General features: G+C 42.3%; 1 protein-coding gene across 1 annotated transcript; it reads right to left on the bottom strand.

Annotated features, from left to right (window-relative positions):
- Window positions 1-441: 441 nt before the first annotated feature.
- On the bottom strand, window positions 442-14741 carry tektl1 (tektin like 1). The gene is made up of 8 exons (XM_060898160.1): window positions 14508-14741; window positions 9929-10201; window positions 8567-8671; window positions 8325-8481; window positions 8001-8167; window positions 1187-1282; window positions 864-977; window positions 442-627 (listed from the first exon to the last, which is right to left on the bottom strand). Exons 1-8 carry the CDS (start codon window positions 14739-14741, stop codon window positions 442-444), a joined length of 1332 nt encoding a protein of 443 aa, XP_060754143.1.
- Between the last annotated feature and the right edge of the window lie 2877 nt (window positions 14742-17618).

Here is a 17618-nt window from a genome sequence, read left to right as displayed (position 1 = left end):
GGAACCGTGATTTGTTTTATCGATTTCGAAACAAAGTATTTTATGTAAGTCGGCATAGATAAGTGACACAAGTCGGTGTGCGCCTTTACTATATTTGCTTTTGAAATTTGAAATCAATTATTTTTAATTAAAAAAAATTTTAAATAGTCACCTGTGCATTTACCGTACACTAAAACGGTTATCTGCCTCAGGCTCAGTGAATATCGGTGAATAATAACCTCGACTTTGTCTCGAATAACTGTTAATTAATGATGACCAGATGTATGGGTCATTATGTAAGTTAATATGATCTGTTTAAAAAAGCTTCAATACAATTTACAAGTATAATACACTCACATGCTCAACCCTGTATAATACTGGCCACAAAGATATATACACTGAAGTGTGTCCCCTGTATAAATAAAGCTTCTCGATAGTGTTGACACAGATGTGTTTCTAATTTTATGTGCTTGCTGACTGGACGAACACGTGAGGCATGTTCCTTCTTCGAAGTCGGACTATGGCAGAGTCCACACTCGCTGCCGCTCTCTTTGCACAAGAGTCATCCTCCAGCTGCAAATGTGCAACCTGCAGCTCTTCTACTGCTTTTTCTGCACACTTCAAATATTGCTTCAGAATAACACTGCCCTACAAGACAAACATAATACAGTAGTATGTTTTACGACATCATACAGTGACAGAAAACTTTGCATTAAGCAAAATTATTTATGCACTCATACTTGTCTGGTAAATTATTCAGTGATATCCAAACCATTTAAGCACTTGCTGGTAATTATGTCTGTTCTGGAATTAATCGCTAAAGATCATAAGTGGATTACAAATGTGGACAAACACGCAATTGGTAATCATGTTGATAACACTACCTGTGTTCGGAGTCTGGATTCAGGCAGCTGAAAACTTGAATGTCTCTCGTAGACCTGCACGACAGGCCTGTTCGTTCTCTCTCTGCAGAAAAGATCATCGGCGTTGACTGGACCCTACAGCAGAAAGATAGAGCGCATTAAATAATATGGCTTCATCTTATAAATACTTGGTGAGCTAGTCTTACATTACAACATGGCTAACAATGTCATATACAGTAAATGGGGAGATTTTCCTGATATCCAGGACCGAGGTAAAAGTCAAACAGTCTAAATGACTACATAAATATCAATGCTGCAACTAACACATCACTACCAACACATACCAACGCTCTGCCATGGCTATAGATGGCACATTGCATCTGTCTCCGTTTGTGATAGATGGCCTGTCTAGTGGCTGCTGCGCTCAGTGTGAGACGTTGCTAAGAAAGAAAGATTTAGCCATTTAGTACATTTCTAGTGGATCTATGTGCACAAGCGGAAATCATATTTTAATTGTTAACACAGCAGTCACGTTTTCCCATTTAAAACATTTACAGAATTGCGTTGTTACAGAATATGATGATCCACAACATCGAATGCTAAGATGCTAAGTTAGCTAGCCAGAAATGATATCTCATCTCATCTCATTATCTCTAGCCGCTTTATCCTGTTCTACGGGGTCGCAGGCAAGCTGGAGCCTATCCCAGCTGACTACGGGCGAAAGGCGGGGTACACCCTGGACAAGTCGCCAGGTCATCACAGGGCTGACACATAGACACAGACAACCATTCACACTCACATTCACACCTACGGTCAATTTAGAGTCACCAGTTAACCTAACCTGCATGTCTTTGGACTGTGGGGGAAACCGGAGCACCCGGAGGAAACCCACGCGGACACGGGACGAACATGCAAACTCCACACAGAAAGGCCCTCGCCGGGTACGGGGCTCGAACCCAGACCTTCTTGCTGTGAGGCGACGGCGCTAACCACTACACCACCGTGCCGCCCCAGAAATTATATGCTATATGCTAATGACATGATACACTACACTATAGCTTAGCAATCACTACACACTAGATTAGCTAGGTAGCTTAGCTAATAATGAACTGTTTTGACCGTGACGGTGCATTTTGGCAGGTTTGATTAGTGTTTTATAAACAGCTGATAAACATTTCTGATAATAAAATAGTAAAGACTGCAATATTAGAGAATCAAATACCACTTGTGTATATGACAAATTAGTAGGAGTTAGCAAAATGGCTAACTATCTGGGAGGGCAGAATGATACAGATCATATAAATAATATAGATTATATGGACACGAGTGTTTTACTGGGAAATACACCACTCGTATTTTTCACGAGCTACATCCAGGACATGGAGAATCAAAACCGTGACACAAATCTCTATGTGTCACTTGTGAGGAAATCAATGAATTGTTTTGATAAATTTGGGTACTTTTTGTTGGTGAATGTGTCTATATAATAAAAATAAAATCACTTGTTGGCTTGAAGATATGAAGTTGATCTTCTCGTGTTGAAAAACTCGCATTTTTCATACAAAAAACATTGTGGATCTGAGTGAAATATATATACAACCCCGATTCCAAAAAAGTTGGGACAAAGTACAAATTGTAAATAAAAACGGAATGCAATGATGTGGAAGTTTCAAAATTCCATATTTTATTCAGAATAGAACATAGATGACATATCAAATGTTTAAACTGAGAAAATGTATCATTTAAAGAGAAAAATTAGGTGATTTTAAATTTCATGACAACAACACATCTCAAAAAAGTTGGGACAAGGCCATGTTTACCACTGTGAGACATCCCCTTTACTCTTTACAACAGTCTGTAAACGTCTGGGGACTGAGGAGACAAGTTGCTCAAGTTTAGGGATAGGAATGTTAACCCATTCTTGTCTAATGTAGGATTCTAGTTGCTCAACTGTCTTAGGTCTTTTTTGTCGTATCTTCCGTTTTATGATGCGCCAAATGTTTTCTATGGGTGAAAGATCTGGACTGCAGGCTGGCCAGTTCAGTACCCGGACCCTTCTTCTACGCAGCCATGATGCTGTAATTGATGCAGTATGTGGTTTGGCATCGTCATGTTGGAAAATGCAAGGTCTTCCCTGAAAGAGACGTCGTCTGGACGGGAGCATATGTTGCTCTAGAACCTGGATATACCTTTCAGCACTGATGGTGTCTTTCCAGATGTGTAAGCTGCCCATGCCACACGCACTAATGCAACCCCATACCATCAGAGATGCAGGCTTCTGAACTGAGCGCTGATAACAACTCGGGTCGTCCTTCTCCTCTTTAGTCCGAATGACACGGCATCCCTGATTTCCATAAAGAACTTCAAATTTTGATTCGTCTGACCACAGAACAGTTTTCCACTTTGCCACAGTCCATTTTAAATGAGCCTTGGCCCAGAGAAGACGTCTGCGCTTCTGGATCATGTTTAGATACGGCTTCTTCTTTGAACTATAGAGTTTTAGCTGGCAACGGCGGATGGCACGGTGAATTGTGTTCACAGATAATGTTCTCTGGAAATATTCCTGAGCCCATTTTGTGATTTCCAATATAGAAGCATGCCTGTATGTGATGCAGTGCCGTCTAAGGGCCCGAAGATCACGGGCACCCAGTATGGTTTTCCGGCCTTGACCCTTACGCACAGAGATTCTTCCAGATTCTCTGAATCTTTTGATGATATTATGCACTGTAGATGATGATATGTTCAAACTCTTTGCAATTTTACACTGTCGAACTCCTTTCTGATATTGCTCCACTATTTGTCGGCGCAGAATTAGGGGGATTGGTGATCCTCTTCTCATCTTTACTTCTGAGAGCCGCTGCCACTCCAAGATGCTCTTTTTATACCCAGTCATGTTAATGACCTATTGCCAATTGACCTAATGAGTTGCAATTTGGTCCTCCAGCTGTTCCTTTTTTGTCCCTTTAACTTTTCTGGCCTCTTATTGCCCCTGTCCCAACTTTTTTGAGATGTGCTGCTGTCATGAAATTTCAAATGAGCCAATATTTGGCATGAAATTTCAAAATGTCTCACTTTCGACATTTGATATGTTGTCTATGTTCTATTGTGAATACAATATCAGTTTTTGAGATTTGTAAATTATTGCATTCTGTTTTTATTTATAATTTGTACTTTGTCTCAACTTTTTTGGAATCGGGGTTGTATATACAACCCCTGGCAAAAAGTATGGAATCACCAGTCTTGGATGAGCACTCATTCACACTTTTTATTCTGTAGAACAAACTCAGATCACAAACATGATACAATAATAAAGTCATTCCAAAATGCACCTTCTTGGCCTTCAGAAACACTAAAATAAATGAAGAAAAAGCATTGTGGAAGTCAGTAAATGTTACTTTTATAGACCAAGTACAGGGAAAAAAAAATATGGAATCACTCAATTCTGAGGAAAAAAAATATGGAATCATGAAAAACAGACAAACAAAAGAACATTCAAAACACATCACTAGTACTTAGTTGCACCACCTCTGGCTTTTATAAGGGCTTGCAGTCTCTTAGGCATGGACTTGATGAGTGACAAACAGTATTCTTCATCAATCTGGTGCCAACTCTCTTTGATTGCAGTTGCCAGATCAGCTTTGCAGGCCGGAGCCTTGTCGTGGACCATTTTTTTCAATTTCCACCACATGTTTTCTATTGGGTTGAGATCTGGACTATTTGCAGGCCATGACATTGACTGGATGTGTCTTTCACCAAGGAATGCTTTCACAGTTTTTGCTCTATGGCACGATGCATTGTCATCTTGGAAAATTATTTCATCATCCCCAAACATCTTTTCAATTGAAGGGATAAGAAAACTGTCCAAAATGTCAATGTAAACCTGTGCATTTATTGAAGAAGTAACCACAGCCACCTCCCCAGTGCCTTTGCCTGACATGCAGCCCCATATCATCAAGGATTGTGGAAATTTAGATGTTTTCTTCAGGCAGTCCTCTTCATAAATCTCACTGGAACGGCACCAAACAAAAGTTCCAGCATCATCACCTTGTCCAATGCAGATTCGTGATTCATCACTGAAGATAACTTTCATCCAGTCATCCACAGTCCATGATTGCTTCTCCTTAGCCCATTGTAGTCTTGTTCTTTTCTGTTTAGGTGTCAATGATGGTTTTCTTTTAGCTTTCCTATATGAAAATCCCATTTCCTTTAGGCGATTTCTCACGGTTCGGTCACATACTTGTACATTGACTCCAGCTTCCTCCTATTTATGCTTCATTTGTTTTGTTGTACTTTTTCGGTTTTCAAGACATATGGCCTTAAGTTTTTTGTCTTGATGCTTTGATGTCTTCCTTGGTCTACCAGTACGCTTGGCTTTAAAAACCTTCCCATGCTGTTTGTACTTGGTCCATATCTTAGATACAGCTGACTGTGAACAGCCCACATCTTTGGCAACCATGCGTGAAGAGTTACCTTCTTTAAGAAGTTTGACAATCCTCTCTTTTGTTTCAAGAGACATCTCTCTTGTTGGAGCCATGATTCTTGCCAATCCACTTGATCCAGCAGCCCTCCAAGGTGTGATAACTGCGCTGTTTCTAACTGCAGACTAACGAGCAGATCTAATCTGAGGCAGGCGTCAATTTAGGGAAAGGAAATTGACTGGGTGAGTCCTTATTTTCTACCTGAAAATTGAGTGATTCCATATTTTTTTCCTCAGAATTGAGTGATTCCATATTTTTTTTCCCTGTACTTGGTCTATAAAAGTAACATTTACTGACTTCCACAATGCTTTTTCTTCATTTATTTTAGTGTTTCTGAAGGCCAAGAAGGTGCACTTTGGAATGACTATTATTGTATCATGTTTGTGATCTGAGTTTGTTCTACAGAATAAAACGTGTGAATGAGTGCTCATCCAAGACTGGTGATTCCATACTTTTTGCCAGGGGTTGTATATGTGTGTTATTTACCAGCTGGGAGGTCCGTATCGTGAAATACCGTGACCGAGGTCTTGAAAGTACTGAGCGAGGCCCTCTGGGCCGAGGTCAGTATTCAAGGCTGAGGTCACGGTATTTCACCATACGGACCGACCTTAAGCTGGTAAATAATATATTTTTTTTTCTTTACCAAATTCTAACAGAAAACGAGAGCGCTCAAAAGGGAAAACCGAGCCGAGCCGCCATTTTGAATCCTCATTCACGGCTGTAATGCAAATGCCTTCCTCCTCGGTATACAAGTGCACTTCCATGGCAGGAAAAAAACTACATTTTGCCACCTATGTAGTCCCCTATTTATACAAAATTGAGTCATTCAGGATTCAGCCATGTTTTTGCTCGGCGTTAGCAAGTTACAGGTTTTTAGATTTCTCCTGAAATGTTTTCTTTTATTTCTTCTTCCTCAGGGTAGTAAAACTCGCTTTCACTGTGAAGACTGTCGTTATCGCTATCCATGACATAAAATTAATGCTATTCTCCTGAGAAATGCGAAAATAAATGTTGACAAAAATTGCTACGATGTTTGTTGTTGCTGTGAACGAGTGAGTCACCAGAGGTCCATAACTGGGGTCCGTATCGTAGGATATGGACCCGCTCGCCAGCCAATCAGAGCGCAGGATATGATGGAAACCGGACCGTGAAAAAAATAATTAACAGTTATTCCACGAAATTGAGTCGTACATGAGCTGATAGCTGAGGAGTCACATAGCACCGAGTTGGCTATAAGGCATGTACGACGAGATGGAGTGGAATAACGGTATTATTCTATCCACATTCCCTGGGTTTTGAGAAACAGAGCATTTTTATTTTTATTTTTTGCAAATACAAGAAATAAAAACTTTATATAAAACATCCGACAAAATCATTTCTGCTTAGAATGTAAACAAACCGGTGAAATGACAGGAGCAATTTGTGAAAAATGCTATAATAATAATTCCTGAAAAATAAAAAAGAGAATATTTTACCATCAAATACGTTCATTTCATATTTTGTTGCTTTTTATGGTATTTTTTGGGGGGTTTTGTTTTCGAGTAGTTTTTATTTCATCCTTGGTTGGTTCGGGAACACGCTCTGCCATTTTGTTTTTCTCTACTCACGGTATACGAGCTGATAGCCTAGTAGTAGAGTAGCCAATCAGAGCGCACAATTGCTCATATCCAGTGAAGGTGGACAGAATAATTCCCGATATTTCACTCCGATGACATCATTCCCAGTGTTTTCCCGCTGACTAGATGCGCTTTCTGAAAATGGCGAACCGGTTCAAAATGAAAATTCTTTTGATTAACTTGCGTTTTTTTGTGTGTGTGGATGTGTCCAAATAATATTAAGAACATTACATGGAGGTGCAAAGATACAAAGTTTATCTTCTTGTGTTGAAAAATATTTCATTCATTCGCTTCACTCACTTGTGAATATATTCACCACTCAGAGAGAAACGTCATATCTTCACACAGCTGTGTAATATCCTATATATTCTATCTTAAAAGTACAGAGATATAGGCCAGTATTTTATAGTAATTAAAAATATTGTGAAAAATAGAGTATATTTAGAAATTTATGTATGTGGCTTGGGGTGGCACGGTGGTGCCTTCTTCTTCACAGCAAGAAGGTCTGGGTTTGAGCCCCGTGGCCGGCGAGGGCCTTTCTGTGCGGAGTTTGCATGTTCTCCCCGTGTCCGCGTGGGTTTCCTCCGGGTGCTCCGGTTTCCCCCACAGTCCAAAGACATGCAGGTTAGGTTAACTGGTGACTCTAAATTGACCGTAGGTGTGAATGTGAGTGTGAATGGTTGTCTGTGTCTATGTGTCAGCCCTGTGATGACCTGGCGACTTGTCCAGGGTGTACCCCGCCTTTCACCCGTAGTCAGCTGGGATAGGCTCCAGCTTGCCTGCGACCCTGTAGAACAGGATAAAGTGGCTACAGATAATGGATGGATGGATGGATGTGGCTTTTTGAAGACAGTTCTTAATTTCTCGAGCCCTCTGCTGCATGTGTGGTGAATTGCAGCTGCTATGGAAACATTAGCTATGTCTTACATCACATACGAGCTAATACATTCTTCCATGATACACTGGATTATGTAGTACCAATAAATAAATAAACTGATCAATATTTCGGGGGAGAAAAAAGGTATTTTAGTTTATAAAGAACAACTACTTGATTCTCATCTCACCTGTAAACTCTGGGTTTCTGCAATTTTCTTTAACAGACCCTCATTGACTGAATGATGTAGAGTTGTCTGTTTAATGATGGCGTCGCTCATGACCTGTTCAATGCTCCTGCTGAGCTGCTGAGACGTCCGAAACACAGCTGCTGATGAATCTAGTGCCTCTTTACACTCTGTGTGTGGATTTGGGAGATGTATTCAACACACACAAATCTTAAACAATATCCCAACTCACTGGAGAACATTTTGAAATTATATTTTCACCCCTGTGAAGGAAATTATCATCTCAATTCTAAAGACAGTATCACATAAACGTGTTGGTGTCAGTACCTGGGGTAAATGGACCCGAGGGGTCAGGTTTCTGTGCGAGAGGAGAAAGTGAGCCATGCACAGCTGCTAAAGGTGATCCATGCTGTGGGAGCAGTTCAATTACCCTGGACCTTTCAAAGGCACAGTCCAGGAGCTGTCTGTTGCTCCGAGCTAGGGTCTTAAAGTCACAGGGTTTAAAGACTACATCAGAAACACGTGTGTTTTGCCTTTGCATCTTTTATAGTCTATAGTCTTGTTTATACCTGCAACTGAATTAAAGTGTCTCTCAGAGAAGTCTCCAGTTTCTGCTTCAGCTTGTTCAAGCCCTTCCTCTCATGGCAGAGCAGATGATCAGCTCCATCTTTTGCCTTCATAGGAAAACGTTAGAAAACATTAATGTATGAAAACATTCACTGTGTCTGAAACTGAATGTTCGTCCTTGCGACTGTCAGTCGCATCCCGTCTGTTAAATTTACACATACCTGGAAGTTAATTTTAAGAGAAAAGGAGAAACACTGAGAAGCTCTGCTTAAACTGGGAACACTGGGAGTACTGCATAAAATAGCTACTGTATATCCTCTGCAATTTTGCAAAAATCTGCAAAATCACCATTTTTGTATCATTTATATGATTAAATTCATATACTTAGGTCTATAACCCTTTCTGGAAATGATAAAAATTCTGCTTTGATTTGGATTATTGGTTATTTTTAACTATGTAAGAAATATGAGAGCACAAGAAATGTCTTGCTGTCTAATTATTACATTTTGACCAGTCTTGAGGGGCGGCACGGTGCTGTAGTGGTTAGCACTGTCGCCTCATAGCAAGAAGGTCCTGGGTTCTAGCTGGTGAGGGCCTTTCTGTGCAGAGTTTGCATGTTCTCCCCGTGTCCGCGTGGGTTTCCTCCGGGTGCTCCGGTTTCCCCCACAGTCCAAAGACATGTAGGTTAGATTAATTGGTGACTCTAAATTGACCGTAGGTGTGAATGCGAGTGTGAATGGTTGTCTGTGTCTGTGTGTCAGCCCTGTGATGACCTGGCGACTTGTCCAGGGTGTACCCCGCCTTTCGCCCGTAGTCAGCTGGGATAGGCTCCAGCTTGCCTGCGACCCTGTAGAACAAGATAAGCGGCTAGAGATAATGGATGGATGGATGGATGGATGGACTAGTCTTGGTCTCAGACAGAGATATTCTGACTATAATATTTTTGTACACTCTTCTGGCCATGACTATCAGAATATAAATGGGGGAGGCCATGGCCTAATGGTTAGAGAAGCAGCTTTGGGACCAAAAGGTTGCTGGTTTGATTCCCTGGACCAGCAGGAATGGCTGAAGTACCCTTGAGCAAGGCACCTAATGCCAGACTGCTCTAGGTATGTTTTACGTCACTCTGGATAAGAGCATCTGCTAAATGCCATTAATGTAAAAAGGTAGGAAGCTGATTGGCTCTCTGTACTGGCCTGTATACACTAATCAGCTTTTGAATAGGAAAACAAACTGACGCTGGTCATGTGTCAGTCATATTGCCTCACCCTGTGAAAGTAGGCGGTTCTTGGTAACGTTCTTTGACAAAACATACCAGATCCCGTAACAAAGCAAAATTTTGCCACCCATCCCGTCTCACTCACTCTCTCAGTGGCTGGTCTTCGTGACCGTGCGTCTGTGGTTTTCTGGTTGATGAGCAGCGCTGTCCTGACACTTCGCAGCAGTTTCTCCAGTTTCTCTTTCTGATGATCCAGCCTAGTGGCTTCCTCAGTGATCTTCCCTGCCTGTCTCCGTAAACGGCCTTCTACTTGCCGTACAGCACGGGTGTATTCAGCAGCCACTGCTACGCTGAGGCCGGCACTCTGCTCACGCAACGCAGGTGGTGGGAACGGGCCACTCGCACACAATGAATGCAACTTCAGGGAAAAACATAAAGATGTTTGTTATACTCAGGTCACCACCTCATTAGCTACATCTACCCTGTAGCTACTGCATGCTCACTTGCTTTATCACATTCATCTTAGTGATACAATTACTGAGTGGAACCCCTCTGTGTCAGCCTCCCTCATTTATGAGGGCAAAGAACCCTCACCGACCTCTGATCACATCATTTCTGTGGTGGTCCATTTTCAGCAAAGCAGTGGCACTGACACAAGTGTATCAGGCCTAGCTGCAATATTGAGGTATTTAAACATGGTGTTGTACACTCTTTAGACACTTTACCCAAACAGACCCCAACATCTCATGGTGCCTTCCCAAGGATGAGGGTGGACTGTACATATCAACAGATGGGCTACAATCATTAACTGTCTACATACATGATAGATACACTGTAAAACCTGATGAAAGGTGTCAGCATTAATTTTTTCATTGATTGGCATGGGGCACGAAGGCTAAGCTGTATGATCCAATCCCACAGAAGAGCTAATGTAGCACAAACTGCTGAAAAAGTTAATATTGACATCTTTCTGTTTCAGCCAGCATTAACCTTTTCAGCAGTTTGTGCTACAGTGAACCATATGGGCTAGCCTTCGTGCCCCATGATAATCGGTGAGCCTTCGACACCCATGATCCTGTCGTCGGTTCACCGGTTGTCCTTCTTTGGACCACTTTTGGTAGGTACTAACCACTGTGTACTGGGAACACCCCACAAGATGTGCCATTTTGGAGGTGTCTCCCATAACCCGGTACGGAAAGTATGAACCAGAACGGGACAGTACATTACAATAACGTTACGTTTTCTAAATATTCAGGGGTTTCATACTTAACATCTTGTACTCACACGTATCACTGTCATGTATTCTTTGATTATCCAGTATTATTATATCCCGCCACATTGTATTAACATTATATTTATGATATTTTCAATCGAAATTGATCTAAAAGTCCGGAACTCCAATTACGGAATATACCTCGGCGTGACGTCACAAAGAAATCCGTGTTTATATGTTTTGACAATAAAACATCCATCCATCCATTATCTGTAGCCGCTTATCCTGTCCTACAGGGTCGCAGGCAAGCTGGAGCCTATCCCAACTGACTACGGGCGAGAGGCGGGGTACACCCTGGACAAGTCGCCAGGTCATCACAGGGCCGACACATAGACACAGACAACCATTCACACTCACATTCACACCTACGGTCAATTTAGAGTCACCAGTTAACCTAACCTGCATGTCTTTGGACTGTGGGGGAAACTGGAGCACCCGGAGGAAACCCACGCGGACACGGGGAGAACATGCAAACTCCGCACAGAAGTCGCCTCACAGCAAGAAGGTCCTGGGTTCGAGCCCCGTGGCCGGCGAGGGCCTTTCTGTGCGGAGTTTGAATGTTCTCCCCGTGTCCGCGTGGGTTTCCTCCGGGTGCTCCGGTTTCCCCCACAGTCCAAAGACATGCAGGTTAGGTTAACTGGTGACTCTAAATTGAGCGTAGGTGTGAATGTGAGTGTGAATGGTTGTCTGTGTCTATGTGTCGGCCCGGTGATGACCTGGCGACTTGTCCAGGGTGTACCCCGCCTCTCGCCCGTAGTCAGCTGGGATAGGCTCCAGCTTGCCTGCGACCCTGTAGGAGGATAAAGTGGCTAGAGATAATGAGATGAGATGAGACGTGACACCATATCGGTACTGTTCCGTCCTGTACCGGGTTATGAGAGATGCGCATTTTGGAGATGATCAGACCCAGTCAACAAGCCATCACAATTTGGCCCTTGTCAAAGTCGCTCAGATCCTTAAGGCCCCATCACACTTATTCAGAATTGAAAAAATTAACATTTTTTCAAAATTTGTGCCACATTCGGGCAGGAATTTCAAACTGACCAACATTCTTACAGCTTTGTAAGAATGCCGTTCGAATACTTAGAATGCGCTTCGAATCCGCCTCGAATGATTCTTGCACATTCCGGGTGTATTAGCTTTCGAATGTAGTTGGAACACAGTAGGAATACCTCGAATGCTGTTAGAATGCAGTAAGAATATCAAGAATGCACTTCGAATGTCGTACGAGTGCGGTTCGATTGCTGCCCGAATACCACCTGAAGTCTGGTTGGAAGGTGCCTCGAATGCTATATGAATTCACTTCAAATGCAGTCAGAACACTCCCGGAATAGCTGCCGATATATGTTTCGAACGTCTAAGAATTCAAAGAGAATGCAGCTTGAATGCTTAGAATGTACTTCAAATATCCCAGAATATACGAAGAATTTTCATTCTGACGGCATTCGAGGCACATTCGGGACATCTGGCAGGATTTGAAGTGGCTTGCCATTTTGATTTTTCCCTTGAACACGATCAGAATGTTTCGAATGCTCTTGGAATGCCATAAAAATATTCAGAATGCAATCAGAATGCAGTTAGAATGCACTTCGAATGCCGTTTGATATTTCTCCTCTTCGAATGCACCTTGAATGTTTTAAGCATGAGCAAAACCTTCGGGCTGGCCACAAGAATGGGCCCGAATGTTTAGAATGCACTCAGAATTTTTAGAATGCACTTAGAAGAAGAAACCTTTATTTGTCACATGCACAGTAAAATTCATCCTCTGCATTTAACCCATCTAAAGCAATGAACACGCACACACATCCAGAGCAGTGAGCAGCCATACTACAGCGCCTGGGGAGCAGTCAGTGGTTCGGTACCTTGCTCAAGGGCACTTCAGCCCAAGGCCGCCCCACGTTAACCTAACTGCATGTCTTTGAGTTTGGACTCCACCAATCCACAGACAGACAGATTGTGTACAAATGGAGGAAAGTCAAGACCATTGTTACCCTCCCCAGGAGTGGTCGACCAACAAAGATCACTCCAAGAGCAAGGCGTGTACTGTAATAGTCGGCGAGGTCACAAAGGACCCCAGGGTAACTTCTAAGCAACTGAAGGCCTCTCTCATACTGGCTAATGTAAAATGTTCATGAGTCCACCATCAGGAGAACACTGAACAACAATGGTGTCCAAGGAAACCCACACAGACACGGGGTGAACATGCAAACTCTACAAAGAAAGGCCCTCGCCAACTAAACCCGGAATCTTCTTGCTGTGAGGCGACCGTGCTAACCACTACACCACCCACATATCCCGGAATATACGAAGTGTGACTACCCTGTTATACGCTTGCCCATTTTTCCTGCTTCCAACACATCAACTTCAAGAACTGACCGTTCTCTTGCTGCCTAATATATCCCACCCCTTAACAGGTGCCACTGTAATGAGATACTCAATCAAATGTTATTCACTTCACCTATCAATGTTATGGCTGATGTGTATATATACACACTACCGTTCAAAAGTTTGGGGTCACCCAGACAATTTTATGTTTTCCATGAAAAGTCACACTTTTATTTACCACCATAAGTTGTAAAATGAATAGAAAACATAGTCAAGACATTTTTCTGGCCATTTTGAGCATTTAATCGACCCCACAAATGTGATGCTCCAGAAACTCAATCTGCTCAAAGGAAGGTCAGTTTTATAGCTTCTCTAAAGAGCTCAACTGTTTTCAGCTGTGCTAACATGATTGTACAAGGGTTTTCTAATCATCCATTAGCCTTCTGAGGCAATGAGCAAACACATTGTACCATTAGAACACTGGAGTGAGAGTTGCTGGAAATGGGCCTCTATACACCTCATCTCATTATCTCTAGCCGCTTTATCCTTCTACAGGGTCGCAGGCGAGCTGGAGCCTATCCCAGCTGACTACGGGCGAAAGGCGGGGTACACCCTGGACAAGTCGCCAGGTCATCACAGGGCTGACACATAGACACAGACAACCATTCACACCTACGGTCAATTTAGAGTCACCAGTTAACCTAACCTGCATGTCTTTGGACTGTGGGGGAAACCGGAGCACCCGGAGGAAACCCACGCGGACACGGGGAGAACATGCAAACTCTACACAGAAAGGCCCTCGCCGGCCCCGGGGCTCGAACCCAGGACCTTCTTGCTGTGAGGCGACAGCGCTAACCACTACACCACCGTGCCGCCCTGCCTCTATACACCTATGCAGATATTGCACCAAAAACCAGACATTTGCAGCTAGAATAGTCATTTACCACATTAGCAATGTATAGAGTGGATTTCTGATTAGTTTAAAGTGATCTTCATTGAAAAGAACAGTGCTTTTCTTTCAAAAATAAGGACATTTCAAAGTGACCCCAAACTTTTGAACGGTACTGTGTGTATTATCTATTTCTTTGGTTATAAAGTGTAAGTGTATATGGATGGGTAGATTTACCATAGTGCTGGAGGATTTGGGTCGGGTTGTAATTTCGGAAGCTAGAAGCTGTAAATCCGGGAGTTTGGAGGAAGCCGGTGGTGTCCGGTAGCGTGTGGCGGAATCCAGAGGGGCCCCGGAGGACCGGAACACCAAGCGTTCGGCGCGCCGGATGGAGCGCAGCGTCTCATCCTGCCGAGCCTGAGATTCGAACCTGACCGCGGCACACGGAGCTGACCGAACCACACCTTTCATGCTGGTTAAAAACACGGGTGATGGATTGATTCAGGCCGGTCTACTCACGCTCACACTGACAGGCGAAGTCAGCTGGCTGTGAAGAAGCGTGTTGAGCCGTTTCCAGAGCAACCGTAAAAGGCGCGCGCCATGTCGGGCTTGAGGGTCACTGTCACGCGACACCTCAACCTCCAGTGGTGCTTGAAAGTTTGTGAACCCTTTAGAACTTTCCAGATTTCTGCATAAATATGACCAAAAACATCATCAGATTTTCACACAAGTCCTAAAAGTAGATAAAGAGAACCCAGTTACACAAATGAGACAAAAATATTATACTTGGTCATTTATTTATTGAGGAAAATGATCCGATATTACATATCTGTGAGTGGCAAAAGTATGTGAACCTCTAGGATTAGCAGTTAATTTGAAGGTGAAATTAGAGTCAGGTGTTTTCAGTCAATGGGATGACAATCAGGTGTGAGTGGGCACCCTGTTTTATTTAAAGAACAGGGATCAAGTCTGATCTTCACAACACATGTTTGTGGAAGTGTATCATGGCACGAACAAAAGAGATTTCTGAGGACCTCAGAAAAAGCGTTGTTGATGCTCATCAGGCTGGAAAAGGTTACAAAACCATCTCTAGAGTTTGGACTCCACCAATCCACAGTCAGACAGATTGTGTACAAATGGAGGAAATTCAAGACCATTGTTACCCTCCCCAGGAGTGGTCGACCAACAAAGATCACTCCAAGAGCAAGGCATGTAATAGTTGGCGAGGTGACAAAGGACCCCAGGGTAACTTCTAAGCAACCGAAGGCCTCTCTCACATTGGCTAATGTTCATGAGTCCACCATCAGGAGAGGGTTGCAAGGAGAAAGCCACTGCTTTCCAAAAAGAACATTGCTGCTTGTCTGCAGTTTGCTAAAGATCACGTGGACAAGCCAGAGGCTATCGCAAAAATGTTTTGTGGATGGATGAGACCAAAATAGAACTTTTGGGTTTAAATGAGAAGCGTTATGTTTGGAGAAAGGAAAACACTGCATTCCAGCATAAGAACCTTACCCCATCTGTGAAACATGGTGGTGGTAGTATCATGGTTTGGGCCTGTTTTGCTGCATCTGGGCCAGGACGGCTTGCCATCATTGATGGAACAATGAATTCTGAATTATACCAGCGAGTTCTAAAGGAAAATGTCAGGACATCTGTCCATGAACTGAATCTCAAAAGGTGGGTCATGCAGCAAGACAACGACCCTAAGCACACAAGTCGTTCTACCAAAGAATGATTAAAGAAGAATAAAGTGAATGTTTTGGAATGGCCAAGTCAAAGTCCTGACCTTAATCCAATCGAAATGTTGTGGAAGGACCTGAAGCGAGCAGTTCATGTGAGGAAACCCACCAACATCCCAGAGTTGAAGCTGTTCTGTACGGAGGAATGGGCTAAAATTCCTCCAAGCCGGTGTGCAGGACTGATCAACAGTTACCGGAAACGTTTAGTTGCAGTTATTGCTGCACAAGGGGGTCACACCAGATACTGAAAGCAAAGGTTCACATACTTTTGCCACTCACAGATATGTAATATTGGATCATTTTCCTCAGTCAATAAATGACCAAGTGTAATATTTTTGTCTCATTTGTTTAACTGGGTTCTCTTTATCTACTTTTAGGACTTGTGTGAAAATCTGATAATGTTTTAGGTCATATTTATGCAGAAATATAGAAAATTCTAAAGCGTTCACAAACTTTCAAGCACCACTGTAGACCTTTCACTGAAGGAGCACTCCTTTACAAACCCTTTACTAGTCTAGTACTGGTTTTGTTGCTAAGCTAACTCATTCTTAGCTTGACTGTTTTCTTGAAATTATTTTTAAGACCTTTCTCTATTCGGAGGCATGATGAGCATTTGCTAAATCAACTGAAGTCAAAATAAACACATTTATGCTTGAATACTGTTTTAACAAAGGGTTAAAAGCCAAAGCTGAGGATTTCTTATCACACAACCAGTATAAACAATCACAATTTTAATAACTTGTCTAAATTGATCAATAAATATTTGAGATTTTCTAACTGCCTGCGTTACTCTTATTTTTAATAACTGATGTAGAATTAGTATCTTCCTTTCTGCCAGTATTGAAAAGACTAGCGAAGATGATCTACCAGCTCGACCAGTAGTTTGACTGGTCAGACTAAACTGGATTTTAGAAGGGGGGGATGGACCCCCACCCAGAGCAAATTTCCCACCATGCCACCAGTTGCATTTACCCCCTTAAAAAAACACTGTGACTTTGTAATATCACAATAATAAAAAGGTATACTTCCTTAAAATGCCTACGTGATTGACCTGGACAAAAAAAATAAATGTTTAAAAATCCAACAGTTAAATTTGTCTTAAATTCCCATCAATCATTTAAGTGTACTTCACAAAAAGTAGTATTTGACTAATAAATTCTATTCTAAAAGCTATGCTTATTGTGTTTGGGAAAGTCTGAGCTGCTGTTCGCCCAGTCTTATTTTATTCAACATACAGAGGCAAACTAATACAAAACGTGCATGCTTTGGTCTGTTCACCAACCTACAGTACTGTGCAAAAGGCTTAGGCACCCTATTTTTTTTTTTTCATAAAAACTTTGTTATAGATATCTATTTTATGGCTTCTACATTATCAAGTCAGTACAAAAACACCTTGGAGTTCCAAATGTTCGTTTTTCAGTACAAAATTAAAATGTTATAGGAAAAAAAAAAAGTTTGTATGTGAGCAGCATATTGCACAAGAGACCACTTTTCAGATTAAACAAGAAAAAACAATGAAGGCTACCGGGTTTTGGTGCAAAATTAAGAAACAAGTGTGACAGTCAAAAAGTGTCCATTAGAACTGTGGCTGGTTCTGTAAAACCTACAG

This window comes from Neoarius graeffei, chromosome 17 (genome assembly GCF_027579695.1).
Source record: "Neoarius graeffei isolate fNeoGra1 chromosome 17, fNeoGra1.pri, whole genome shotgun sequence".
Classification (NCBI taxonomy): Eukaryota; Metazoa; Chordata; class Actinopteri; order Siluriformes; family Ariidae; genus Neoarius; species Neoarius graeffei.
The sequence above is the reverse complement of the archived record's forward strand: the minus strand, read 5'-3'. Positions and strand labels throughout refer to the sequence as shown.

Bases quoted from the DNA above. Each gene is read 5' to 3' on its own strand.
- tektl1 (XM_060898160.1), bottom strand. From the start codon at position 14,741: ATGAAAGGTGTGGTTCGGTCAGCTCCGTGTGCCGCGGTCAGGTTCGAA. The intron at 1,283-8,000 runs GTGAGATGAGAA...TTTCTTTCTTAG, and splicing joins CAGAAACCCAGAGTTTACAG to CAACGTCTCACACTGAGCGC. The intron at 628-863 runs GTAGTGTTATCA...TTTGTCTTGTAG, and splicing joins AATCCAGACTCCGAACACAG to GGCAGTGTTATTCTGAAGCA.